The 27801-nt window shown below is 40.1% G+C and overlaps 2 protein-coding genes across 6 annotated transcripts in view; both read left to right on the top strand.

The window, feature by feature from the left end:
* Positions 1-15425, top strand: part of LOC134818375 (uncharacterized) — an 81875-nt gene extending 66450 nt beyond the window's left edge. For all 5 annotated transcript variants that reach the window (XM_063827892.1, XM_063827891.1, XM_063827895.1 and 2 more), the window contains 7 exons: positions 9345-9564; positions 10026-10175; positions 11092-11176; positions 11485-11569; positions 12021-12146; positions 12365-12609; positions 12795-15425. In XM_063827892.1, the coding sequence (XP_063683962.1) occupies positions 9345-9564; positions 10026-10175; positions 11092-11176; positions 11485-11569; positions 12021-12146; positions 12365-12609; positions 12795-13173 (1290 nt within the window). In that variant the 3' untranslated portion in view covers positions 13174-15425. The remainder of the gene's footprint in view (positions 1-9344; positions 9565-10025; positions 10176-11091; positions 11177-11484; positions 11570-12020; positions 12147-12364; positions 12610-12794) is intronic.
* On the top strand, positions 858-23675 carry LOC134818128 (huntingtin-interacting protein 1-like). Its single transcript, XM_063827559.1, has 9 exons — positions 858-866; positions 19203-19385; positions 19535-19640; positions 19898-20034; positions 20223-20328; positions 20477-20633; positions 20905-21007; positions 21180-21293; positions 23663-23675. Exons 2-9 carry the CDS (start codon positions 19210-19212, stop codon positions 23673-23675), a joined length of 912 nt encoding a protein of 303 aa, XP_063683629.1. The 5' UTR covers positions 858-866; positions 19203-19209.
* Positions 23676-27801: the final 4126 nt, after the last annotated feature.

Raw genomic sequence — 27801 nt, 5'->3', positions numbered from 1 at the left:
ATTAAATATTTTTCCTTTTTAACCACTTAAAATAAGTTGCCTAGTCACGTGACGCAACTACCAGATACGACACTAATTTAGTGGTAATAATAAACGCATGTCCGAATCGCCCATCATGATGTCAAAGACGTTCAACAACGCACACTTACCTTATACGCCGTTAGATACATAATAATCGACAAGTTTTCATGTCTACGTGACGAACATGAACCATCAATGGCACCTTATATGTCAGTTTATTGTATATTATTAATGATATCTCGAAAATGAACTTTACGTGTGACGACATGGCATGAACGGGTGTGACTCCTGTTTTGTAGGCGTAACGTTCCCTGAAAACCTCTATATTCTGTTTATATTATTATTATAATAAACTTATATAAACCCCCATAAGCGGGTATCTCCCCACTTTCTGTGTCATCGCTGTCTCAAAAGGCTGTTCATTTAGAAATATCCCGATTTTGCTACCACCGTTTTTCTGTTTGCCTACTTTTCAGTTTAAATGTGGTACCTTATTTCACGTGTTCACTGTTCATACAGTACTCCAAGCAAATGGTCATTGTGTCACTATGTGTTTTTATTTGTTGTCATTATTGTGTGAAATTTTGTGGACGGTTTAGTTGTTCAGTGCTGATGGTATTAGTCGCATTCCCTAGACAATCCAGGTAGAATCACAAGACAGCTGCATACCATGTACACGTAAAACGGCTGGTAGCAGGGTAATCCACTATGAAACCTCACTAGTGGTGGCGTTTGACACCTTGATGTAGAAGTAGAACAACTAGTGTATATCCTCGTGTTGTTTAATTGTTTGTTAAAACAGTATTTAATACTTTCGGCACTAGTAATGTAACAAATAATTTGAGGTTCATAATAATAACCCCAGTTGATATGCCGTTTTATTTTTGTACAGCTGTCTTTGTTTTGTTTTGTTTTTAAATCCTACAATCACAATAACACTAAAAACACTAAAACTGTTGTTTTATATACTCTAACTAATGTTCTTATAATAGGTACCAAAAAAACTCCGGTTTTTCCAAAACTGACACTTAACTATTAAACATTTTTACAAGAGTGCAGGTGCCACTAAAACTACAATAATCCCAAAATTTGCGCATTTATTTTCAGTATTTCCATAATAGATGCCTCTAAAGTCTGAATCCTAACTTACTTCATACCCACCACTCACCTACATCTACTGCAGGGTGTTGTATTTCACTAAACTTACCCTTCATAATTGAGAACGTGCGTGGGGTACGTGTCACCTCGTACGTGGGGTACGTGCCACCTCGGTCCACTGCACTTTTAACAAACCAGAAACAGTATAATCTATTGAGCACTCTCTCGAGCAGTAAAACGGACATTTTTGTAAAGAACCGGTTTACCTCCCTGCATACCGAAACACGACCACGGTATATTAAATTATTTATTAATTTACAAAAAGTGTTGAAAGTATGAAAACGAGAGAGAGACAGTCCACTAAAAAAACCGTCAACAAAGTGAGAATCTCCACACCAACACCCCGCATAGTCACCTGGTCTCAAGTACGTGTTGACATTGTAGTGGTACCCAGCCCTCAAATACTATACATACCAATCAGGTGAAATGTTTTTAACGACAGTTTTACATTTCAAATTCCCGCCTACGTCACCCTCCTCATATATACGTATACACAACAAAACTAGGCTGAAGAGTTAGTTATAATGTGACTAGTTCACGGCAACCGCGGAGTAGCAACGTTGTGACGTACTTGTTCTTGGTTTGACATTTGGGAGTGGTTTGAGTGATCTCTGACTGTTGTTTCCTTAAAAGGAGCCCGTCTCACTGTTCATTGTCGGCGTAGCTTGCTCTGTACTTCTATTTTGTATCGAACCATATTAGCGTACCTTTAGTTCATGATTACCATTTGGCAATGCTGACGTCATGTAGGATGGTTGAGGTGAACCCTGCCCCTTTATGGTGATTCTTAGTTTCAATCCGACACTAAAGCTATTAGAGTCATGTTCATTTTCTAGATACACCAGCTGATATGTTGCTTCTAATCTTTGTTTTTTGACTTTGAATATTTGCTAGCTGATATCCTCTTATCTTTACCCAACAGCGACAACAATCTCCTAAACAAACAAATCAAAAATTCGACTAAATTATTTTCTAATAAAATTGTTTGTTATGACATCTCTGTAACCATATTTGCGAACACGGTATTCATGATGACTGTTTGGCAGTGTTGACGTCATGTTTCGGGTGGTAGCTGTTTACTGTTTAGTGTTTACCCTTTCCCCTATATGGCGCCTTCTAATTCAACTCGTCATATTTCAAGGTCTCACTTCAAGTTTCTAGTTGCTGGTCTGTTCTACGCATACGGCTTTGCTTCAGTCACCGTTTTTTAACATGGAATATTTGCTAGCTAATGTCCGTTTATCTTTACCAATCAACAGCCACCAAACGAACAAAACAGATCTTCGAATAAGGATTTTTTTCCATTTTTGTTTGGCAATTTTGTTTTGTTTGTTTTTGTTTGTTTTTGTTCTCGCTATTTTCGAGTTTATATACGTTCACATGAGTCAAAATATGATATTCTTCATAAAGCCCCCAAAAGATCTTACAATTTACCGTAACACTGTGAGCCATGGACCAATTGAACTTCAAACAAATTCTAAAAATAGACCTTTACTTTTTCTTATCAAACTATTGGAAATTTTCTTGCGGTGCCTTCATTACACCTAAGTCAAGATATAATATCCCAATTTCTTAAAGGAAAATTCATAGCTTATACTATATTACCAAAGGAATTGACTTTAAATACGTCAGGTTCAAAGGAGTACATGACAACTTTATATCACTAAGATGTTAAACTGTAATGGGAAATATGACATGCCATCAGCCCGTACATACCCTCGCATATAACTCCCTTTTGTTGCGCTTTTGATCTTTTTGAGTACGTCGCGCCCTTCAAATAGCTTCAGAATCCCGACTATGATTAACGTGATGTGAATTAAGGGTGCATATGTAACTTAAGGCCCGTGTAGGCCTTACACTGTGCTTTCAGCAATACTCTTAAGTATGTTTCCATGAAACTAGAAATGTTTGTAACTATTTATTTGCTGTGCCGATATGAGTATTAGAAGTAAGGGTACATCATGGTAAAACAAGTATTCAACTTGCCGGAATTTAGTTAGTTAAACAGCTTGTAAGTTGGCCGAATGGGCGTGTTCCGGTGAAGCTTCAAAGCCGGCCTTGTCAATTAGCCCGGTATACAATGCCCATATTTGGTGCTCCTGTTGTATAGTTGGTAGTGTTATACGAATGTGTACTGTTGAGATGTGTCGATACAATTACTGCGATACTCGAGCTGCGTTTAACATTGTCTATTTTGATAAGTATCTCGAATTATTCTAAAAACCTATGAAAAGTAGAAAATCGTATACCCAATGGAATATTCTCTTGTCGCAGACATTATTCATATTGACGTTAAGATTTCAGTTGTAAATTCTAATGGTCAATGATTGGGTAGGACCTCTCTTTACAAGGCAACCAATCACCAGCTTACAATTTTCGCAAGAGCAAACATTTACGTCAACGGTTATATTGTTAACGGTAAACCCTCATTTACTGTTCAGTAAAGTATAATAATCAGTAAACTGTATCGCTTTGGCTTTTCACACTTCTAAAGCATTGAGATCTGAATATTTAGTTACTTCATTTAATTCATTCTGATCCTCGGTCTACTAACAACCTTATAAATTATATGATATGATAAACGAAAGGTTACAATAAATAGACTTCGACTCTACTTATGCATGATTCCCATCTTTACTCTTTGTGTGTCTGACACTTTATTTCACTATTCTAGAAGTTCATTATTAAAATATTGATTTTATTTCGTGATCTGTTGCTCTAATTCTGAATATGTAAGTCTTGGAACTTAAAGATAAATCCTTCATTAACGAATAATATTATCCGTCACTTTTATTTCAACTCCATTTATGTATCCTTCAGATGTGAATATTCCAAAAAGCAAATGCTCGAATAATGTCATTTGTAATTTTCATAGTCCTAAAATCCGAATATTCAAGTATTTATAAGCTACGTTTGAGATGAGATTATGAATGCATCATAGATTAAGAATTTCCATTAACAAGGCACCCTTTAATGAACATTGTGACCGGTGTTCATCCAGAGTCTATCTTTAAACATTTAAAAATTGAACCCACGTACCCGTTTATTGCGCTTCTAGGTCTCCAACAAACGTCTCCTCCTATATTTGATCTTCAAAGCTTGCTGATTCCAGACATTTTTGCTGATAAACGGATAGCCACGTTCTCTTAAAACTCCTTCGAATTCACCACAATTTCATGTCCTATCGTATAGCCCTAGCAGAATATATTATATATATTATATATAAATATATAAGCTGTCAGAAATGTTCTGTCTTAATCCGCTTCCTCGCGGTGCATTCACAACGAATAGCTCACTGTCATGTATTTCATGTCCACTTCCACCTACTCTCGAAATGAACAAACCACAACGGTTTAAAAGTTACGAGTAGCAGCTCGTTAGGACCAGGAGTTTGTCCGGAACTCGGTCTGAAGTCCCTGTGGTTTTTTCTCTCTCTCTCTCTCTCTCTCTCTCTCTCTCTCTCTCTCTCTCTCTCTCTCTCTCTCTCTCTCTCTCTCTCTCTCTCTCTCACCCTCTCTCTCTCACCCTCTCTCTCTCTCTCTCTCTCTCTCTCTCTCTCTCTCTCTCTCTCTCTCTCTCTCTCTCTCTCTCTCTCTCTCTCTCTCTCTCTCTCTCTCTCACCCTCTCTCTCTCTCTCTCCTTCTATCATGTTTTGTTCAGGATGCGGCTTCTTTATTGTGTTTGTTTTGCTTCTTTATTGTGTTTGTTTTGCTTCACGTCAAGGTGTTTACAAGTTTCCAGTAAAGGTGTTGTCTCCATTTAATGTTCCACTTCCACTTCCGCTCCCTTCACCGTATCACTTCCTCGTATCCCCAATTATCAGGGCATGTAAACGATTCGCCACAAGCAGTGCTTTACACGTTTAAAATCCCGACTTTCACACCTGAAAGTGAAGTGAAGTGGCTGAATCGCGTGTCCTGAGGCCCGGGGTGGCCCTCCGGAAACGTGAGCTTGTCGCGAAAGAGTGTCAAAGGATCAGGCAGATTGTCGGGAGTAGTGTTCGAAGCTTGTGTGCCACTTGATACTTTAATACTTGTTAGTAACCGCGTGTGTATGTGTGTTTGTGCCGTATTTTCCTCGCGGTGGTAGTAGCACCAATATAGCACCTATCACATTTGACATCGTTACCGATAAAATCATACCTATAACTCGGATTCCGTTTCAAAATTATGTTAAATATAATTATTAATTATTAGAAAATATGCTGAACTTTCCTGGTAGGACATTCACTGGGGACCTTGCTGGAGGAAGATAAATTAAGAAAATTATTAACTGCCATATTGAGTTACTCTGCCCTCTCCTGATCTACGTTTCCACGTAGGTTTTTTTAGTAGAATCCCTGTGAAATATGTCGTCCTGTACTGCACTGCTCACTTCTCTCCTGCTGGCCCTCAGCAAGGAAACCACTTTCCGGCTGTGAGACTGGATTTGATTAAGTTTCAGGTCTAATGCACGTATAAACCGGTACTGTTACCCTCAAGTTGCGTCCCACTCTCCTTGCCCCTGGTATATTTCCTGCGGATTTCACTGCACTGTTCTCATTGTTGCTCTTATTGTGCCTCGTACGTACACACCTGGTTTTACCGGATTCTTCACTGTCATTTAAACTTCGTACCCTTCACGCCACGTGGCTATAGGTACTTGTCAAAACAAAGTCACTTTTTATTACATTTCAAGGATCTCTCCTAACGTGATTTCAGCCCTTAATTCGATTTTGAGCCCTCATGAGCGCTCATCAGCTGTTAAAATGTAACAATACGCCCCCTTCCAAGACACATCTCAACCTGCTCCCACCATTTTCCAACCACACTACCACCCGCTTAAGAACATATTCAGAGAACTTAACCCCTGCTTGTTTTCTCAGACCGACATGTCTCACTACTTAGTAACACTGACACCGAATAGAAGGGTGGCGTCATAACAGCCCTCAACCGCGTCAGAAACAGCAAAAACCCAACTTCCTCCCCCTTTTCTTTAATTCTCCACAAGCACGGCACAGATCACCGGCCCAGCTCGGTTAAAATCATCTCCATCACGCCAGATACCAGATCTCCAGGATCCGGCTTACATTTAGTCACCTCCAATCTTCACCAACTCCCGGACAACTCCCGGACAATATTTACTCTTGTTCCGTCTCATTTCCGGGCCGGAACCACGCTATAAAAGCTGGTCGGTTAAGTTCCTGCTCTTGTGTACCACTTACCGGATCACGCCGCCTTGTGTCTAGTTTTTAGAAGGTCCCAGCCAACCTCCCCCACTCTTATTCCCTTCCGACAAGATCCGGCAGGTTCGGATCCTGTCTAGTTGGTATACAGTGAGTCTTGTGAAACGGCGATCGAGCGGCGGAATAAGCAAATAGAGGATTTTTAGAATTATGTTCTTGTGAAGATTCGGGTCATTGCCGTTCGCTCTATATTATTCTCCCTAACTTTGTAGTTAGTTCTCCCTAACTGTACGTGGTAAATATGTCCCAGATTTCCCGGAGTCCCGGCCTTCTTTGGCTGGGCTTCACTGCGATCGTGATTTTGTCACCTAGTTGACCTCCATTCTTCAGGGCACGTTTCAAGTTTCCATCTCGTTGTCTCTCTTTCTCTCTCTCTCTCTCTCTCTCTCTCTCTCTCTCTCTCTCTCTCTGTAAGCAGCACAACGTAACAAACAAATTAGATCCAGATAATATGCGCTGATCATAGATAACACACTAGGAATTTTAGTGTGTTGCAGTGTCCTTCATTACTCCATCATATCGGTACAGCGTGCCCACTTAATTTACTCACACATTTTACTTAGTCACTGACTAACGAAATGTTTGTATAAGAGATACGCTTATTCTCAGATATTTCAGAAGAAAGGGACCCAGTCTAAAGCTCCAACATATTCTAATATTCAACGTTTTGAGGCATATTTAACGACTTTATCCCGCTGGCCCCCGCGACACGCGTATATTCAATCTCGATAAGTGTCATTTCTTTTTTTCGCCCTCCCGTACATTCTCGACTTGACTCTTCTGACTTTTCTTTATTATTTTTTCTTCCTTTATTTCGAGTTAATTTCTTCTTCAGCTAATAGTTTGTCGCCTTTTGTTTGTTTACGGTGTACTTTATATTTATTGACAGATTACCTAGTCGTGTGTTTATAATGCTTAAAATGTAATTTAGTGACAAACTATTCAGCTTTAAATCTTTAATCCTATTTTCTCAAGCGTTTCTTCAAGAGTTCTCTCTTTTTAAATCTGTCAAGCTTTTCCTGGTCTATTTATAAGAGGGCACTATTTATACGACCACTAATCAAGTGAACAAGTTACACATTATTTCTTATTAGTTACTACACTCGACAAGTTAAGTGACAGGTTAAGAAGAGAATAGTTAAGGAGTAAAGTAGCTGCGAGTTTAGTAGTGAATAAGTTTTCTAATATATGAATCAACGGCATGCCCCGTAAAAAACTTGAGTAGTCAAATGGTTTTAAGAATGAAGTTTCCCAGGCTTTAATTTAGCGGTTCAAATCAACTATGGGGTTATTATATATTTGACCAGAAGTCAATTAAGGCGTAGCCAGGATTTAAAATGCGATAATTTCCGTTTAATGACATCTTTATTTTGTGTCCACATAAGGCACTACACCGGTATCTATCACAAAGCATGTAATTATATTTCATTCGCTTAAATTACCCAGTAGTAGGATCCTCTTTTGCTTGTTTTATTTTAGAGTTGTTTATTAAATTACTGGAAAACATTGCGAAATATTCCATTTTACTTGTCGTTTTAATTATATTTTGTTCACTTTAATAAAATTTTGGGATAACTTTAAACCAGTCTCTATCTGTAACATTCGATAGTATAATCAATTTTAAATAACATTTAAATATAATCTCCTTCTCTCTTCGCCATCTTAAATCCAAATATCCGTCCTGGATCCTTGGATATAGTGTTAACAACGTTAACACTATATATTCCTCCCAACTGCAGTGACTATCTTTTCTGTTACACGCCGTGATAGCATTAAAAACACGTTTTGGACTAGTGACATTTTTCTAATTTTTCCCTGTCCCACACAATTTTACGTTTATTTAACCTGGCACAGATTCATTGATAATCTTGGTGGTACCCCGTGAATCAAGCTATAGATCTCGCTTGACTTGCAATCACGCAATGTATCCCTTATCGCATGATATTTTACTCCGAGATAACCAAAGTCGGTGGTTATCTCACCCAATCCCAAGCTAAAAACCACCCCACTTGACCCGTCCTCTCTCAATCAGACCCTCTAATCTAGCCATATCTCCTCTTTGGGATACAACTTCAAAATTAAAGTTATCATAAATCTCGGTGTAGGTCGAGTTCCGAGTGTTCCGTGTTGACTTGGCGCCCCGGGATTGTAGACACAGTAATTTACCTGGACCTGATATAAATGTTGAAGTATATATTCCGAGCATGAAAGCGGACCAAGGAATGGATTTAAAGAGTAATCCGATTATAGTACAATAGGATATTTAAGGAATATTAGATTAATAAACGCCCGTCCGAATCTCGCATCTCACAGATGTACAAATATATAACGAACATAATTTGAATCTGGTCAATCCCGGCTATTCCGGCCCTGTTCGGTACTTTGTAAAGGGTGTAAACTGTAAAGGCTAAAAGCACTCTAATTCCACGGGGGGACCCTGTAAATCTTTCTCTGATTGTGTAGGTCTTCTACTGTGAAATTAAATAATGTTCCGAGTCTAACCTGTGAATTTTCCCGAATGTAGCAGTAAGTTGATTGATGCACTTGCCCATGATACGATCGCCTATAATGGATGTTCCGGATCCCAACGAGATGGATATTTACTTGACCTCGAACGAGATTCGGACATCCCAACTGGATGTCTACCTAGGAAACCTGGACATCCAGCATATATGTCCTACGATTACACTTAACTTGGAGGAACACATTAAGAAGGAGATAAAGGAGGAGGTGCTGGAAGAGGATTCTAATTGTTCTAGTCTAGTTTTGGAACATTCTTCAGATGATGATATGAAGGTGCCTTATGCTGCCACCTTTTTATTTCCACCCCACCAACCACCACATCATCAATCCATCATTTATCAAACTTATATATTATAACCGTATACTGGCGGTTTAAACTTTAACTACAGGAACATGAAATTAACCGCCTATTTTTCAGGGAGAACCGGTCAAGAACAAGTCGAAACCTGCCCCACTAGATCTCCCCTCGGATCCCCACTTCACCCTGACCCCACCCTACACTGGAACCCCACGCTACCTCTGGACCCCCACCAAGTCTGTTACTCTTCCTCCCTCTTCTTTCTTCTCCATGGAGCCCAAGAAGATCAGGATTGGAGATGAGTTTCAAGCTACAATCCCTGATTTGGTTACCGGACCTGGTGAGTCACGGTGTTTCATTGTAGGGTTACCCTTTCATAGGCTCATTATTAAAGGGGGGATGATATTTGGTTTATTCAATAAAATACATTTTTAAGCCACCTCTCACCCTTATATTTATAATTAGCGCTAAAGAGTATCGGCACACCACTGATAACATATTTCCTTATCGGGAAAAAATTTAACGTCAGTTTGTGGAGCCAAACTTCCGGTATCGTTCTAGAACGTTTCATTGATTTAAAATATATCATCAGCCCTGAAATAAACGGTTTTGATGACGTCAAAAAATTAAGGAACCTTATCTTTGGGTGACCAACTCGTTTCATATTTTACCGACTCGTACATTTCACCGGCCTTCAATTTCAGCTCTGGTTACAAAATACATTTGGTAAATTCCCTCGAAATCAATTAATTATTAATCCCCAATTATGTAATCAGTATCACTCAACGCGATATTCCTCAGATGACAGGAGACAGGGAGAGGGACCCATGACACCGGTTTATACCCCGCCTGCTGATGAGAAGGAAGATGATAAAAGAGAAATATTCTTCAAGCACACAATACCCGTCTACCCTGATTCTGAGTTTCTTCATCACTGCGTCCACGCTACTGGTATGTCAGCAGTTGTGTTATTTAATTATGATTTTATTGATTGGTTGATTAATTGATATAGACTACTTATGGTGGGGAGGTAAAAAATAAAACCAGCACGGCCATTGAGGGCTCAGCACAAAGTGCTAATGTTAGTTATGGCCTAAATTGTGTCAGCTCATGTAAGGAACATACTTTTTTATTTTCATTTGAGCAATTAATAAAATAATAAGTTTTTTACAAAAATAATTTAATTTTTATTTACGACTCCTCCAATAGACAAATCTATCGTTAGTTATTTATTAAATTAATATTTGTAGAATTACCGACTGTATCAAAGACAGAATTCCCATTTTTGTTTGCAGAATCCTGCAAGGTGCAAAAAAAGTATTGAAATTAGCATTAATCAGCTTTTATTTTGTCCCTGAAATATACCTAAACCGGTCAACAAAGTCAAAACCGTCAAATTTGTTGACCGTTCATCCCCTTCACAATCTATTCCCGTGTGAATCAATCAAAGTGGTCGAGACAGGCTCTCAGCCATGCTCCAACATCCATGACAGTCAATTATCCAAAATAGTGGTATGCTTCACCCAGCGTGTTGCGCAAAACCGAGCAAGTTCCATTTCTTGGAATCTATAATCTCAGTCTAACTGAGCAGAGAGATCTGCAGAGAGAATGTCCGCCCCCGCACATAATAGTGCAAACCAGTGTTTAGTTTGATGAAGGAGCAGGGAGGGTGAGACCAAACCTTTCCTCGGCCAATCAAATGTAATGGTGTGGTGCTTGGAGTAGTTACTATGGTAATTACTATGGTGATGTACTGGTTACAGTGTAGTTATATCTTATTATTAAAGCTTCTGGGAACCTCCTGTTGAGTTCCTTTTCCTCTAATATGGTCGCCGCTGGCAGATTTTATAATGTGACTTTATTGCAGGAGGAGATTTACAGGAAGCGTGCAAGTTGGCCCGCTGTCCAGTTCAACCCAAACTGTCTGCGACCCACCCTCTTCACAATTACAGGTGCGTAAAACTTACACTTTGGCTGTAAAAAGATTTATCAACAATCGTGTGTTGATGTTTATAGGTGTCTAATAAACCAATCTTACTAACGAGTCTATATGTTATATATTATGTATATGCCCCAGTATCTGTGAGCCCAGTTTCTAGTGCGGTCTTTTAATCACAGCTTGCCATGATGCTTGTTTATATGAGCTTAAAAGCACATTTTACTGCAAAAGTAATGTTAAAGGTGTTCATAAATCACAGTTTACTAACTTACTGACAATTGATTATGAACCTCAGTATGCTAACAGTTTTCGTCCCTCCAGGTACAATGGACGATATAGATGGACGCTTGATGACCAGGAAAGGTTCCTTCTTCTCTTCCAGCGATTCGGAAGGAATTTAGCCCTGGTTAGTGATTTAAATAAAATTGCAATTCTATGATTATGTTGGTGATCAGTTACTTCCTCAGTTTTCACGAATATTTTCATGGCATTATATAAAAAGTGTTATGTAGAATGTAGATACATGATTTACATGTCACTTTAATTGGATTACTTTTGTTTTAGCTAAGATTTAATTTTCATTCCAAATCTTAAAAATAAAACCTCTCTGTATAGAAGGAATCCTCTAGCCTACAGTTATAGCCTACAGCCACTTTTAGTTATCCTCCGGAATTTCCCATCTATATTTGTATTTGTCACCTAATTGCTATGAGAAAAGTAGGTTTTGTTCCTTGTTTATTGAATGGAACCAAAGGTGTCATGGCATTGTTTGTGATTTGCCACCTAACCGTTAGGTTTCACTCCATTCACAATGATTTTATGTTTATCTATTTATATTGATTGATTTCTCCCGCCAGATTGCCAAGTGGATGCCAGACAAAAAGATAGCCGATATTGTTGAGTATTACTACTTCTGGAAGGTGCGGTATCCTGATGTATACAAGCAGTGGAGAAATCAACAGAATAATTGCCGTCTATCCCAGGTCAGTCTACATTCTCTTTCACTTTCACTTGTTAATTGTTGGGTGAATTGACACGGAAATGTCATTGTTTAAAACTTACCTCAAGTTTTCCACGTCTACTCTGTTACTTCCACGTCAACTCACAAAAAGTAATTCTGAAACAAAAACATATTTTCCACTGTAAAGATTTCAATCTGTGTTTCTGTGTCGGTACTCAGTTTAATGTCTCAACCTCACAGCCCCCAACAACGACCGAGTACGATCAAAAGGTCCCGCCAACTAAACCTAACCGACGGCAGAGTCGTAAAGAGATAGTCTACTTTGAAACGGAAGCTTACACGACCCACGACGCGAAGGGAAACAAAGAGATAAAGTTCCGGCAGAAGAAGGTGGTGAACCCGTATACGGTGTCGCCCCGTCCCAGGAGCAACAAGCCCCCCAACCCTCAACCTTTGGGAAGCTACAAGTGTAAAGTCTGCGGAAAGTGAGTACCCACTTTTATTTGTTGTTTTCTTGAAATTGTTGTATTCTTTAGTTTGGTATTTGCGTCCCAGTAACTTCGGAGCTATTTTGCTGTGATGATTTGATTAAATTATGATCCTAACAATCATTGACTTGACTAATATCGTTGTTATAGGAACCTGATATTAACCTATTTTTGTCTCTCAGGGAATTCCAAAAGGTAAAGTCACGGAGCGCACATATGAAGACACACAAGCGGCAGCAGAACGCAGTAGCCCTCCTCGCCACGCCCACCCTCCTTCAGCAGCAGTACCAGCTCCATTCCCAACAACAACAACTGCACCAGCAGCTCCAGGCCCAGCTCAAGCACCTCACCCCCGACTCCCTGGCTCCGCCCGCTTCCTCCGCCCAATCTCTCGAGCTCCTCTTGTCACGTGACCCACACGACATCAGGACCACACGTGACATTACCATGACGTCACGTGACTCCATCACGGACTCCCGTGACGTCGTCATGGCTTCGCCCAACGACGGCACCAACAAGGGAAACACGTCCCAAAACAGGACAGATAATTCAGCAACATGACGTAAAGTTCTTAACTGTTTTTATTTCAGAGTTTTAACTTTTACCGGCTCGTGGGAGTCGAGCAGTTTATTTTTAGTGTTGCCGAGAATAACACACGGACAGCTACCTGCCGTACAATATTTGAATATGTTAATTAATTGAGTTGGCTGTCATTACGTCGCGGTGTCAGATCAATACGACTTTCATGCTTATTGGGTTACACTTTACCAATAGATACAACTCGATATGTTTACATAAAACATACAGTTTTGGGACCTCCACTGGGGGTATGTTATAGTTACCACGCTGGTTACTAGTAGTTACCAGACTGGTTACTAGTAGTTACTGGACTGGTTACTAGCAGTTGCCAGACTGGTTACTAGTAGTTACCAGACTGGTTACTAGTAGTTACCAGACTGGTTACTAGTAGTTACCGGACTATTCACTAGTAGTTACCGGACTGGTTACTAGTAGTTACCAGACTGGTGACTAGTAGTTACTATACTGGTGACTAGTAGTTACTAGGCTGGTTACTAGTAGTTACCAGACTGGTTACTAGTAGTTACTGGACTGGTTACTAGCAGTTGCCAGACTGGTTACTAGTAGTTACCAGACTGGTTACTAGTAGTTACCAGACTGGTGACTAGTAGTTACCAGACTGGTTACTAGTAGTTACCAGACTGGTTACTAGTAGTTACCAGACTGGTTACTGGTAGTTACCAGACTAGTTACTGGTAGTTACCAGACTGGTTACTGGTAGTTACCAGACTGGTGACTAGTAGTTACCACTCAGGCGAGTAGGATATCGGTGTCTCAACGTTAGTCAGGGATGTAAATCCAAAGGTCCGATATCAAGTACAACTCCAAGCAGTTTATTGATACAAATTTTGGCATACAATGATCGGGTTTGCATTACTGACCTCCATTCCGAGTTCAAGGTACGGTAATCAAGGAAGAGCAATGTAACTATGTGACAAATTGAGTTGCACAGTCCTACGAAATGCTATGTTTTATAGTTTTGACAAGTCACTGATATCGCTAAAAAATAGCATTTCGTAACGATTGAAATGGTAAAGACCCCACGGCCATCTGTTCCGATCATCTTGATCAAGTTAACATCTGATGCCGCGATTCAAGGGTGGACATGTTGTTATGGCAAGCCTGTAACGTTGCCATGGCAACATCAGATAATGTGTTGGTATTTGTAGAATTGTTTCCGATGATCAATCTTTAATTAATTTTTGGTTATAATAATTTATTTAAATCTAATACCGTTTTAAATGCCGTAAAATCTTGCAACAAGACCCCTACTTCTAAAAGGGAACGAAAAATTTAAAACGTTTTAATAATGTTGTGAACAGTATAATGAACGGGTGATTATTATTCTCTCAGTTCGGCAGAATCAGCTTTTTATGAAGCACCGTGGTAGCATGGTACTGAGCAAGCACTTTGTCACCATGGTGACACATTCAAGCACTTTTGACCAAGGTGATGTGCATTAAGCACCGTGTTACTGTTTACATGGTGACGAAAGCACCGTGTCACCTTGGTGATACGTCGGTACCGTGTTACCGGTGAGATTACATCAGCATGGGGAGTTGAAAGTATGAGAGCCGCGTGAAGGTGGATTGGACCGCGGGAAACTCTTTAATCCAATCTTTCAATCACTTTCAATTATATGATCCTTTGATTTATCCAGAATATGTTGCACAATTTCAGTAACCGAAACTGGTTGCCCATCATGGTAACCGTGTTTTCCAATAATTTTACTGACAGTTAAATGTAAAATTGAGTTTAAAATATTAATTTTATCGTGTGCTGGTTTATGAATAATATTGGATATGAATATCGATTAGAAATTAAAGCCCGGACGCTCTATTAATGCCACTTTGAGGGAACATAAAGTGTAACCTGAAGTGTTACATAAAGTGTAACCTGAAGTGTAACATTAAGTGTAACCTGAAGTGGTGTGGTGGGTTAAAGTAATTAATAGTCATTCGAGGTTCATTTACGACTTTTTTCAGCGAACATTGAATTCTCATTTGCGAACCGTATATATTTTGTTTTTTCACTTTTCAGAAGAGTTAAGATTTAGATCAGTGCGGCAGAAGACCGTTACCTGAGAGGCGTGGCTTTGATTTTTAAAGTTATAGATTTTAAATGCCGACAGTTAAAATTAATAATAACGAATTGAAAATTTTAGTGTTTGTCTTATAAATATGAGTTGTAACAAAATGTTAATAATTTTAAAAATTCCATGGCTCACATTCAAATACTGGTTTTATTTTATTAACATAACTCCGCATAATTTATAATTATACTGTTAAACTTCAACCAATTTGTGGATTTCCTCACTACAAGTACAATAATTAGTTACCAGTTACCAGGGATCGGGAAAGTTTGTCTCCTAAGGTGACTCTAATTAGTAATCTCTATCTAAAGTATTACCACGATCTAAAGTATTACCACGATCTCGATCAACCGAATGCAGAATGGATGGGCCACGAACAAAGCAAACGGTAGTGGTTAGCCCAGACAAAATCTATCAAATTAAAAATTAAAGTCTTGTAACGAAAACTATTTGGTTGATCGTTGTAAGTCTCCCACGGGCGGGGTTTCTCTTCATAAAGGTATGTACCCGCATATTAAATTTGAGCTGACCGCAACAATACAAATTAAAAATTAGTCCATTCGCAGATCATGTGTCAACCGCAAATCAGTTAGAAAATTAAATCTTTCTTTGAGCGATGTGTTCATCCAAAACACGAAGTATGAATTCATGTTTGTCCATAATTGTTAGTGCCCATTGCGCACTACTTCGGAGCACTTTAAGTTTACTCATTACTTGCCTCGGGCACTACTTCGAAGAAATTTAGACGAGTAACATCCGTCAAATTCATGTATACCGTGTAATTGATTCACGATGTCAATCCTTGGCCTTCGCAGCTCAGCGAGGCCCAGTGGTACATCTCGCCGATCTACTGAGTTGTGAGAAGCATTATTTGATGCGCGGCCCAGTACACAGTAGTACATCGCGCTACAATGTACAAACCGTGAACCGTATAACTATAATTATAAAGAGAAATAAAATCGAATGAAAATACAAATTACTGTTTTATAAAATACTTTACTTAATACTTATACTTAACTTTATTTATTGACGCATGCATGATGCCGATGGTAACGAGGCCACGTGACTTTGCAGACTTATCAAAGTTAAAAAACTAATAGTAATATTAATATATTTCCTTACAGTTACACAGAGCGGTTCAAACTGCAATTCACAATTTTAATTTTACCGTCTACCCGCAAAGTGAAAGTACGCGCACTTCACACTTGCGCAGGGAAAGTTAGCAAGCCTGTTCGAAATTGATCAAGATAAATACATATTATATGCAAAACTACAAACTACCCAACTTTACTGGGCGGCGCTCAGCCTGTCATTCGGCCTAATTTCTATACGGATTGATTCGGATTCATTTGGATTGATTGATTCGGATTGATTGATTCGGATGATTATGAACATAAATATAATAGCATGAGGTCCCCAGGTAAACCCAACTTGGTAGTCAAACGCATTGTTTACCTGAAACACCATTCTTAGGGGATGATGATTAATCACTCTACACTCGACTGTCACGTGACTTTTTCAACCCCTTCTCTAGCTGGTCCTGAACGACTATTCGAAACCCTAACCCTCTAATCTGATCCCAACCCTAACCCTAACCCAATCCTTAACAACGATGTCAATCCTTCGCATCTCGCCGATCATCTCGCCGAGAAGCATTATTTGATGCGCGCGCGACCCAGTAGTGCATCGCGCTACAAGCTGAAACCCTAACCCTAACTAGATCATAGATATTAGACTAACTTCCTTATACGGTCATATCACGTGATCGAAACAGTTTTTCGACAATATCTCGTTAGGGGAGCATTTTAACCCCATGTCATGGGGGTGATTCGGAATCAGCGTCCGAAAATACATCGATCGAAGTTGGTTTTAACTGTCGGGGGCCCTTTTTGAACAATCTCGAAGATCTACTGTAGAGTGATTTTTGATTCACGATGTCAATCCTTCGCAGCTCGGTGAGGCACAGTGGTGCATCTTGCCGATCTACCGAAGGTTGCGAGAAGCATTATTATTGCGCGCGCGACCCAGTAGTGCATCGCGCTACAAAGTGATTTAGCACGCTCGATTCTCAATTCTTAGGCTGATATTGACTTGACCATTGTTAATGATCTGGCCCGGCGCGCGCTACTTCGTTGCTCGTGCCATCGGGCCAACATTTCGAGAAGAAAGCGGCGCGCGCTACTTCGAAGAAATTTAGACGAGTAACATCCGTCAAATATTGACGGATGTTACTCGTCTAAATTTTTTGTCATACGTTGTATGACCCGCCTGTATCGTAGAAACTCTATAGTGAAGCGACAGTGGGGGTCACCACGTGATACAATAAATTTCTTCGAAGTAGCGCGCACCGCTTTCTTCTCGAAATTGCCCGATGGCAAGTGCTACGAAGTAGCGCGCGCCGGGCCAGACCATTAACAATGGTCAAAGGCTGATACTCTAGTCTTAATTTAATTTTTTGAAGTAGCGTGCACCGCTTTCTTGTCCATTCTCGAAATATTAAAACTTTGCATTAAATGTTTTAAAAGATTTAAATCCCTTATTTTCCAAATACACAAATTTACAAGCCTGTCACCTGCGCGCGTTTGACAAAAATGGTTATTTGCTGATCATAACTCGTAAAGAAATGGTTTTTATGCTATGTAATAATAGGTCTTATTCGAAATCAGTGTAAAAATAAATTGGTATAGCTTACTTTCACAATCCCACAGCTTACTCATAAAAAACGTATAAGCATGTACACAGAAAGCTGCAATCGTTAATAATTAATTTATTCGTGCCGCATTAACTAAACAGTTAACAAATATTTGTTGTAAGTTAGCTTTTAAAATCGAGCGCTACATCTGTGATCGAATTTTCGCTGAACTGTCTTGTTTGAAGGAAAATTTTGTTTTTGTTGGCTACAACCTGTATTTTGAGGATACTGCCCTGATATTATTAGGTTATAAGGTTATTATCATCTTGCTAGTAGATCATATTTATAATAATTGAAGTAGTTTAACGGCTTAGTGGCTCAGTTGGTTAATCCTCCTGGTATTGCTTGAGGTACCAGGTTCGATTCCCGACTATGCAGCCCCCCGGTCCACTCAGCCAAATACTCGAGAAATCGGGTGCGATGGTTAAATGAGGAGCTGCCCATTGCAGCAAAGTCTCGGGCGAAGAAAGTATGGTACACATTACCTTAACCGTCACTGGCCTAATGTATAATTGAATCCTTCGGCTTCCTGTAATTGGCTGGTTACACACTTGTGTAACAATGTGGCTGTTGGAATGTCCGAAGTAAAATAAGTGTTGAGATAAAAAAATAAAAAAAAGTTAACAACCGCCCCCTTAAAGTGGGCAATAACTCTTCAATATAATTCACGTTCGTCTAACTTTTGTCCGTGTAACTGTTTGTGTTAATCGTCTGATGAGAATTGATAGATTTGAGAACTTTCATTGTGGGAGTTCCCATTTGTTGGTCGAGAATGCTCAACATAACATATATGCATTTGTGAAGCTTGACTGCTTTATTGACCCAGTCAGGTACTGAGGGTAACGCCAATGTGTCGGAATATAGTGCTATTCTGCTTAAGAATGTGTTATATCCCAGAGAAGCCCACCCCCTCCACTGCTTTAGCTATGTAGCAGCATAAGCCCGGCCCTAGTTTCCTGCCACATAAAGGATACCTCTGAAGTACTACCATTTCTAAAAAAGGAAGCCCACACTCAGCACCACCAGCGTTTAAGCTTTGAGACAAAGAAAATTACAGAAGCTTATTTAGAGAAATTTATTTGAACATACAACTAATCATTCTTTAATACTCACATGAGTACCTACAGTCAAATTAGTTGTAACAGCTGGATTAAATTCTGGTCAATGTGCTCTCTGCTTCATTTAAACTCCGTTTTAAAAGTTATATTTCATTTCATTTCATTTTAGGAATAGGATGGCTGGTACTTCAAGGTCAGGGTCCATTGCTCGTATGACATCCACTTTAACTGGTCAACGTGCTGGTAGTTTTACTGTGGAACGAGAGAAAGAGTTACAGGAGGCATTTTTCAAGGCATGCAGTGAGATTGAATGTCCACCTAAAGAAAAACATGTGCGCACAATCACCATCAGGTAAATGACAATGAAATGTGAATATTCAATCAAAGAAGATATTCTAAAATTGAAATTGTGATTATAATGATTATCTTTTTTCATTTATTTTAAGCTTTGAGTAGTTGTAAGCTTAATTTTAAGTCTCAACGATTTCCTTCATTTCATAGCACCTGGCAAGAGAGAACTGCCCAAACGTTCTGGATGATGTTACAGCGCCTTCCTTACCAGTCTAAACCAGTTGTGTGTTGGAAACTTGTTACTGTGATCCACAAGGTTGCTTTATTTATCTTTAATACCTCTAGCTTAATAGCAAGTGTTCTTGCAAGAACTTATTTTTCTGAATTGAGTGTGCGCTTCGCAAAACAGCACCACTGAATTCATTATGGATGTGTGTACCTATAAAACAAAAGATACAGGGTGGCTTAGAATTAGCTTTATGTTGACATGTCTCTTGAGAACACAGTGAAAATGTAGTTAATCCTGGGTCACCCTATTTTTATTGAACCTAATCTCAATCTTCCCATTTTCAGGTGATAGTAAATGGTCACCCAACAGTGATAAGAGAGAGTATAAAATGGGTAGATTTAGTAGAGCAGATGCGGAGACACTGGAACTACTCAGACAGCGGATACCCACTACTCATAGCTTTATATGCCAAACTTGTTAGGTATGTACACAAATATGCCATTTCAGTAGCCAGAACTCAATGGTTTCGTGTAACTGTGCATACAATATTGTCTGGAACAACTTTTTAATTTTGGTCAACAGTTCAATTGTCATTTGTGAGCCGCTTAGAATCGAACTATGAATTTTCCAACTACAAATAGTATGTTAACAGTTTACATTACCCTTCAGACAAAAGATTATCCTACACAGAAAGTGGCCTGTGTTTCCCAGTAACCTCGATGTACAAGAGAAACAGTGGAAACTACCAGAAAACGACATAAACCTTTATTTTCAGGTTTTTAGCAACGTTCACTTTTGTGAATCATCTAATGAACACCAATATTTGGTATATTTTAAATTTCATTTCAGCACTGAAATTATCAGTACAACTCAATTTAAAGAACCAAGGATCAAGGCTATTCTCTATTCGATCTTTATTTCAGTTAGCAGTAGATTGTTTTGAGTACCTAGACACTATGTTAAAGTTAGTACGGAGTGTAAAAGACGGCCTGTCCGGCACAGCCCAATTCTCTCCACAAATGATACAATGTAGACTTCACCCTTACATCTGCATTGTTCCTGAGAGCTATAATTTATACGGTTAGTTAATTGGTGAGGTAATTTGGAGCAGGCAGAACAGTGTTTACACTCTACTCCCTTTTTTTTCCTTCCCTTATTGTAATAGGCTTTAACTTGTTTTATCAATGTTGATTAACAGTTTTATTAACATTAATTAGACAGAAATCTCGTATTTTCCTCACCTGTACTAGTCACGTGTCATATCACGTGACTTGTTTGCAGGTATTAAAGTATTTATTATTATAATTTATGTTGCATATATTATTGTAGTAATCACGTGACTTTTTTGCAGGTATTATAGTACGAATAATGCAGAAACTGTACTCCTCGCTCCCTCCTGATACATTAGAAGGGCACAACTCCCGGTTTAAAGAACTTTACAGACAACTTAACAGGTAAGTTAGGGTTCGGAAATTAACTTTGTGCTCGTAATTTACACAGGGTCATGTGGTATTCTGGAGCTATTTGAATTGTTCCTATTTCGTAAAAAGTGGCTGATTATTTGAGTGACTCGAAATTACCTTAAATAAAAACAAACTGAAGCAGCTAGCTGGCCCCTTTGTACAGGTATTATACAGACTGTCAGGGTATACGCTACATAGAGGGAATGATAGGAATACCGGGGCTGGATGACCGCCCTCCTGACTTTGCCAGACACTCTACCTACACTCCTCCTCCCAGGTACCTTATTAGAGTTTATTAAAGTTGGTTAGAGTTTGTTAGAGTATATTAGAGTTTATTCGAGTTTATTAGAGTTTATTAAAGTTTGTTAGAGTTTGTTAGAGTATATTAGAGTTTATTCGAGTGTACCGTGTGGCGTGTTGTACACTATAGTACATAGTGCGAGCAGTGTGTGGTTTGTACTACACTGCACTAATTTCATTAAATATCTAACTCAGTGAAAATTTCATTTGGGTTTAACCGTCCATAATGATATTGGCGCCATTCATTAAATCTATGTTGTAAGACTAGTTGTGTTAATATTTGAATGGAAATCTCAACCAATGTCGTAATACCTCCGAACTCTAATAAAAAAGCGAACCGCTCAAAATATCGGAATATCATACATTCACTATTTCATACAATATATCTTATATCTGTATATCTATATATCTATATTCTATAATCTATATATATCGTAAATGGTCTGGTATCTGTAAGATTATTAAAATCTGCGCCCCAGCACCCACTCTGCCTTTAAACTTCATTAATTATTATTCGTTATTCAAAGGCCGGGCCAGGAAAAGGGGGCAACTCTCTATTAAGAGTACATATTTAAGAGGCTGTAGTAACCAGCGTTCTGCACATACTCATTACCTGAAGCACAGTTTTACTGTGCATTGTGCGCCATTACTGTGCATTGTGCAGCATTACTGTGCATTGTGCAGCATTACTGTGCATTGTGCAGCATTACTGTGCATTGTGCAACATTACTGTGCATTGTGCGGCATTACTGTGCATTGTGCAGCATTACTGTGCATTGTGCAGCATTACTGTGCATTGTGCAACATTACTGTGCATTGTGCGGCATTACTGTGCATTGTGCAGCATTACTGTGCATTGTGCAGCATTACTGTGCATTGTGCAGCATTACTGTGCATTGTGCAGCATTACTGTGCATTGTGCAACATTACTGTGCATTGTGCGGCATTACTGTGCATTGTGCAGCATTACTGTGCATTGTGCAGCATTACTGTGCATTGTGCAACATTACTGTGCATTGTGCGGCATTACTGTGCATTGTGCAGCATTACTGTGCATTGTGCAGCATTACTGTGCATTGTGCAGCATTACTGTGCATTGTGCAACATTACTGTGCATTGTGCGGCATTACTGTGCATTGTGCGGCATTACTGTGCATTGTGCAGCATTACTGTGCATTGTGCAGCATTACTGTGCATTGTGCAACATTACTGTGCATTGTGCAGCATTACTGTGCATTGTGCAGCATTACTGTGCATTGTGCAGCATTACTGTGCATTGTGCAACATTACTGTGCATTGTGCGGCATTACTGTGCATTGTGCAGCATTACTGTGCATTGTGCAGCATTACTGTGCATTGTGCAACATTACTGTGCATTGTGCAACATTACTGTGCATTGTGCGGCATTACTGTGCATTGTGCAGCATTACTGTGCATTGTGCAGCATTACTGTGCATTGTGCAGCATTACTGTGCATTGTGCAGCATTACTGTGCATTGTGCAGCATTACTGTGCATTGTGCAGCATTACTGTGCATTGTGCAGCATTCTGTGCATTGTGCAGCATTACTGTGCATTGTGCAGCATTACTGTGCATTGTGCAACTGTGCTGGCCAATTTCCAGGGCAGTACACAAATAAATATCTGACTGAAGTATGATGGGTGATTATTGGAGAGCTAATTTCCGGAAGATGGACAAAAGCAGTGTGTGTAACGTGCATTGCCTCCCTTCCGGTAGTGTATGAATGATCTATTATTATTACCATGTGTGGGGGAGGGGGCGGGAAGGAGACGGAGGCGGAGGCGGAGGAGGCGGAGGGGGCGTGGGGCGGGGAGGAGGGGGTTTCTGGAAACATTTAATTGAAACGATATAATGATAATATGCTTCATCGCCATGTACACGGTACAGTTACTAGATACAACGCATTTGTACTCTTTAGGGACCTGTTCAACACTTAGCTTAGAAACTAGACACTCTGTCCAAAAGTATTATAATGTATGAAAAGTTTCCACATAATATAATAATGCATTTAAAAAGTTATTAATAATTTGTATCTTGACCCTATTACCCATCTCTTAAACCAAACAATGAGTAGCCATGGAGTGGCAACATATTAAACACAACCTCATACAATGTAAAATAATACACACCTTTACTCCTGATATCTAACCTTTACTCCTGATATCTAACCTTTACTCCTGATATCTAACCTTTACTCCTGATATCTAACCTTTACTCCTGATATCTAAATTTAACTTTATTCTATGATCATTTGTTGCTGTACTCGGTGAAATTTGAAAAGTATTTAATAAACATATTAAATAACAGCTCCTACCCCGGCCCCAGACCACGTGACTAACTGCTCCTACCCCCAGACCACGTGACTACCTGCTCCTAACCCCCAGACCACGTGACTAACTGCTCCTAACCCTCAGACCACGTGACTAACTGCTCCTACCACCAGACCACGTGACTAACTGCTCCTAACCCCATGACCACGTGACTAACTGCTCCTACCCCGGCCCCAGACCACGTGACTAACTGCTCCTACCCCCAGACCACGTGACTACCTGCTCCTAACCCCCAGACCACGTGACTAACTGCTCCTAACCCCCAGACCACGTGACTAACTGCTCCTAACCCCCAGACCACGTGACTAACTGCTCCTAACCCCCAGACCACGTGACTAACTGCTCCTAACCCCCAGACCACGTGACTAACTGCTCCTAACCCCCAGACCACGTCCTACCCCCAGACCACGTGACTAACTGCTCCTAACCCCCAGACCACGTGACTAACAGCTCCTAACCCCCAGACCACGTGACTAACTGATCCTAACCCCCAGACCACGTGACTAACTGCTCCTACCCCCAGACCACGTGACTAACTTCTCCTACCCCCAGACCACGTGACTAACAGCTTCTACCCCCCAGACCACGTGACTAACAGCTCCTAACCCCAGACCACGTGACTAACTGCTCCTAACCCCAGACCACGTGACTAACTGCTCCTACCCCCAGACCACGTGACTAACAGCTCCTAACCCCCAGACCACGTGACTAACTGCTCCTAACCCCCAGACCACGTGACTAACAGCTCCTACCCCCAGACCACGTGACTAACTGCTCCTAACCCCAGACCACGTGACTAACTGCTCTTAACCCCCAGACCACGTGACTAACTGCTCCTACCCCCAGACCACGTGACTAACTGCTCCTACCCCCCAGACCACGTGACCCCGAGCCGGCTGTAGACGAGCTAGTACAGATAGAGGGAGGGAGTAGTGGGAGGGAGGGGACAGAGAGTCCCCCTCCTCCTGATGATAGAGACGAGCTCATCCAGCAGCTTCTTAGAGAGGTGGGTGGGAGAGCATCCAGGCTACTGTCTGTGTGTATGTTTGTGTGTTTGTTTGTTTGTGTGTTTGTGTGTGTTTGTGTGTTTGTTTGTGTGTTTGTTTGTTTGTTTGTTTGTTTGTTTGTTTGTTTGTTTGTTTGTTTGTTTGTTTGTTTGTTTGTTTGTTTGTTTGTTTGTTTGTTTGTTTGTTTGTTTGTTTGTTTGTTTGTTTGTTTGTTTGTTTGTTTGTTTGTTTGTTTGTTTGTTTGTTTGTTTGTTTGTTTGTTTGTTTGTTTGTTTGTTTGTTTGTTTGTTTGTTTGTTTGTTTGTTTGTTTGTTTGCAGTTTATTGTCAACATTTGTTAGTGGTTTCCGGTTTTCTCGTGTGTTCTTCTAAATTTTGTGGCTTAAAGTTTTATGATTCAAGCATTGTCATCCTCTTCATAAACTATGCTGATATAAAATATGATGTCATCGCTGTCTGATAGCGTGCCAAATTAGAAGAAAAAAAACTCTGTCATAAGCTATAATATACAGCCTGTAATATGCAACTCTAATAAAGAAATCGTATGTCACTCAAAGAAACCCTTCTGAAAGTATATCTAAGTTTATTTTTCCCGCCAACTCAACTAGACTAAATCTACATTTAGTGCTCTAATCTCAGTTCGTAGCTATCACGTGATCCAGGCTAAAACCATGACATATTATTACAAGATTACACCTGACAGTCACCAGAACACTAATAGTCACATCTACAGGAGACCACTGAGTAGCTTACACATTGTACCTCTCAATCTCTTACTTTCATCAAACAGAGAGGCGGACAAAAGAGCTGGCCATACAGACAGGCGACCTGGTTAACTGTGACCGCTGGATTAATTAATTGACCGCTTTTGTTCGGGGTTAATTGACCGCTTTTGTCCTGAAGAAGACAATACAGAAGTGTAGATCTGGATACTTGTGAAGGGGTAGACCGTAGTGTATGCACGTGTGGCTCTGGCCTGGGGTTTTAATGCTCAATACTGGAAGCTGATTGGTTAATCAGATAATATATTAGTTTTAAACTAATTACAATACTACAAATCTATTACATGTATTGAGGACGTTACAGAAGGAATATATATTTAATGTAGTTTGAGGAGTTCTCACTCTCCTCACGTCCGACACTGGCGTTTCTCTTATCGCTAATATGGTACACTATGGTACACTATGGTACACTATGGTACACCTAGCCTCCCCACCAATATCCAGGTCTCTTTTGTTCCGAAGAGGTTCAATAAATGCCACAAGGCCGAGTAAAGGGTGACCACAATTCAGAACTATTGTATTTGTATCTTGTTAACCCTGCCCTGGATTACAAATATAGCTTGCTGTCAAAACATGTCAATGTAACTGTAGTTACAATATAGAGTGTATGTGTTGAGGAGTCCTCACTCAGTGATGATATGACAAGCAAACTAATAAGTACATGACATGTTATTAAGTACTAGTATAAGAATAAGGTGGTCAGTGACTGGTCACGTGACATGTTTATGAGAGAATAAGGTGGTCAGTGACTGGTCACGTGACATGTTTATGAAAGAATAAGGTGGTCAGTGACTGGTCACGTGACATGTTTATGAGAGAATAAGGTGGTCAGTGACTGGTCACGTGACATGTTTATGAGAGAATAAGGTGGTCAGTGACTGGTCACGTGACATGTTTATGAGAATATGGTGGTCAGTGACTGGTCACGTGACATGTTTATGAGAGAATAAGGTGGTCAGTGACTGGCCACGTGACATGTTTATGAGAATAAGGTGGTCAGTGACTGGTCACGTGACATGTTTATGAGAGAATAAGGTGGTCAGTGACTGGTCACGTGACATGTTTATGAGAGAATAAGGTGGTCAGTGACTGGTCACGTGACATGTTTATGAGAGAATAAGGTGGTCAGTGACTGGTCACGTGACATGTTTATGAGAGAATAAGGTGGTCAGTGACTGGTCACGTGACATGTTTATGAGAGAATAAGGTGGTCAGTGACTGGTCACGTGACATGTTTATGAGAGAATATGGTGGTCAGTGACTGGTCACGTGACATGTTTATGAGAGAATAAGGTGGTCAGTGACTGGTCACGTGACATGTTTATGAGAGAATAAGGTGGTCAGTGACTGGTCACGTGACATGTTTATGAGAGAATAAGGTGGTCAGTGACTGGTCACGTGACATGTTTATGAGAATAAGGTGGTCAGTGACTGGTCACGTGACATGTTTATGAGAGAATAAGGTGGTCAGTGACTAGTCACGTGACATGTTTATGAGAGAATAAGGTGGTCAGTGACTGGTCACGTGACATGTTTATGAGAGAATAAGGTGGTCAGTGACTGGTCACGTGACATGTTTATGAGAATAAGGTGCTCAGTGACTGGTCACGTGACATGTTTATGAGAGAATAAGGTGGTCAGTGACTGGTCACGTGACATGTTTATGAGAGAATAATGTGGTCAGTGACTGGTCACGTGAAATGTTTATGAGAGAATAAGATGGTCAGTGACTGGTCACGTGACATGTTTATGAGAGAATAAGGTGGTCAGTGACTGGTCACGTGACATGTTTATGAGAGAATAAGGTGGTCAGTGACTGGTCACGTGACATGTTTATGAGAATAAGGTGGTCAGTGACTGGTCACGTGACATGTTTATGAGAGAATAATGTGGTCAGTGACTGGTCACGTGACATGTTTATGAGAATAAGGTGGTCAGTGACTGGTCACGTGACATGTTTATGAGAGAATAAGGCGGTCAGTGACTAGTCACGTGACATGTTTATGAGAGAATAAGGCGGTCAGTGACTGGTCACGTGACATGTTTATGAGAGAATAAGGCGGTCAGTGACTGGTCACGTGACATGTTTATGAGAGAATAAGGTGGTCAGCGACTGGTCACGTGACATGTTTATGAGAATAAGGTGGTCAGTGACTGGTCACGTGACATGTTTATGAGAATAAGGTGGTCAGTGACTGGTCACGTGACATGTTTATGAGAGAATAAGGCGGTCAGTGACTGGTCACGTGACATGTTTATGAGAGAATAAGGTGGTCAGTGACTGGTCACGTGACATGTTTATGAGAGAATAAGGTGGTCAGTGACTGGTCACGTGACATGTTTATG

The sequence above is a fragment of the Bolinopsis microptera genome, chromosome 7, assembly GCF_026151205.1.
Source record: "Bolinopsis microptera isolate Bmic1 chromosome 7, MBARI_Bmic_1.0, whole genome shotgun sequence".
Classification (NCBI taxonomy): domain Eukaryota; kingdom Metazoa; phylum Ctenophora; class Tentaculata; order Lobata; family Bolinopsidae; genus Bolinopsis; species Bolinopsis microptera.
Note: the sequence above shows the minus strand (reverse complement) of the source record. Positions and strands in the feature narration are given on the sequence as shown.

Coding starts and splice junctions, on each gene's coding strand:
- LOC134818128 (XM_063827559.1), top strand. CDS start 19,210: ATGGCTGGTACTTCAAGGTCAGGGTCCATTGCTCGTATGACATCCACT. Junction 20,329..20,476: donor ACATAAACCTTTATTTTCAG/GTTTTTAGCAAC, acceptor TCTTTATTTCAG/TTAGCAGTAGATTGTTTTGA. Junction 20,634..20,904: donor TGAGAGCTATAATTTATACG/GTTAGTTAATTG, acceptor ACTTTTTTGCAG/GTATTATAGTACGAATAATG.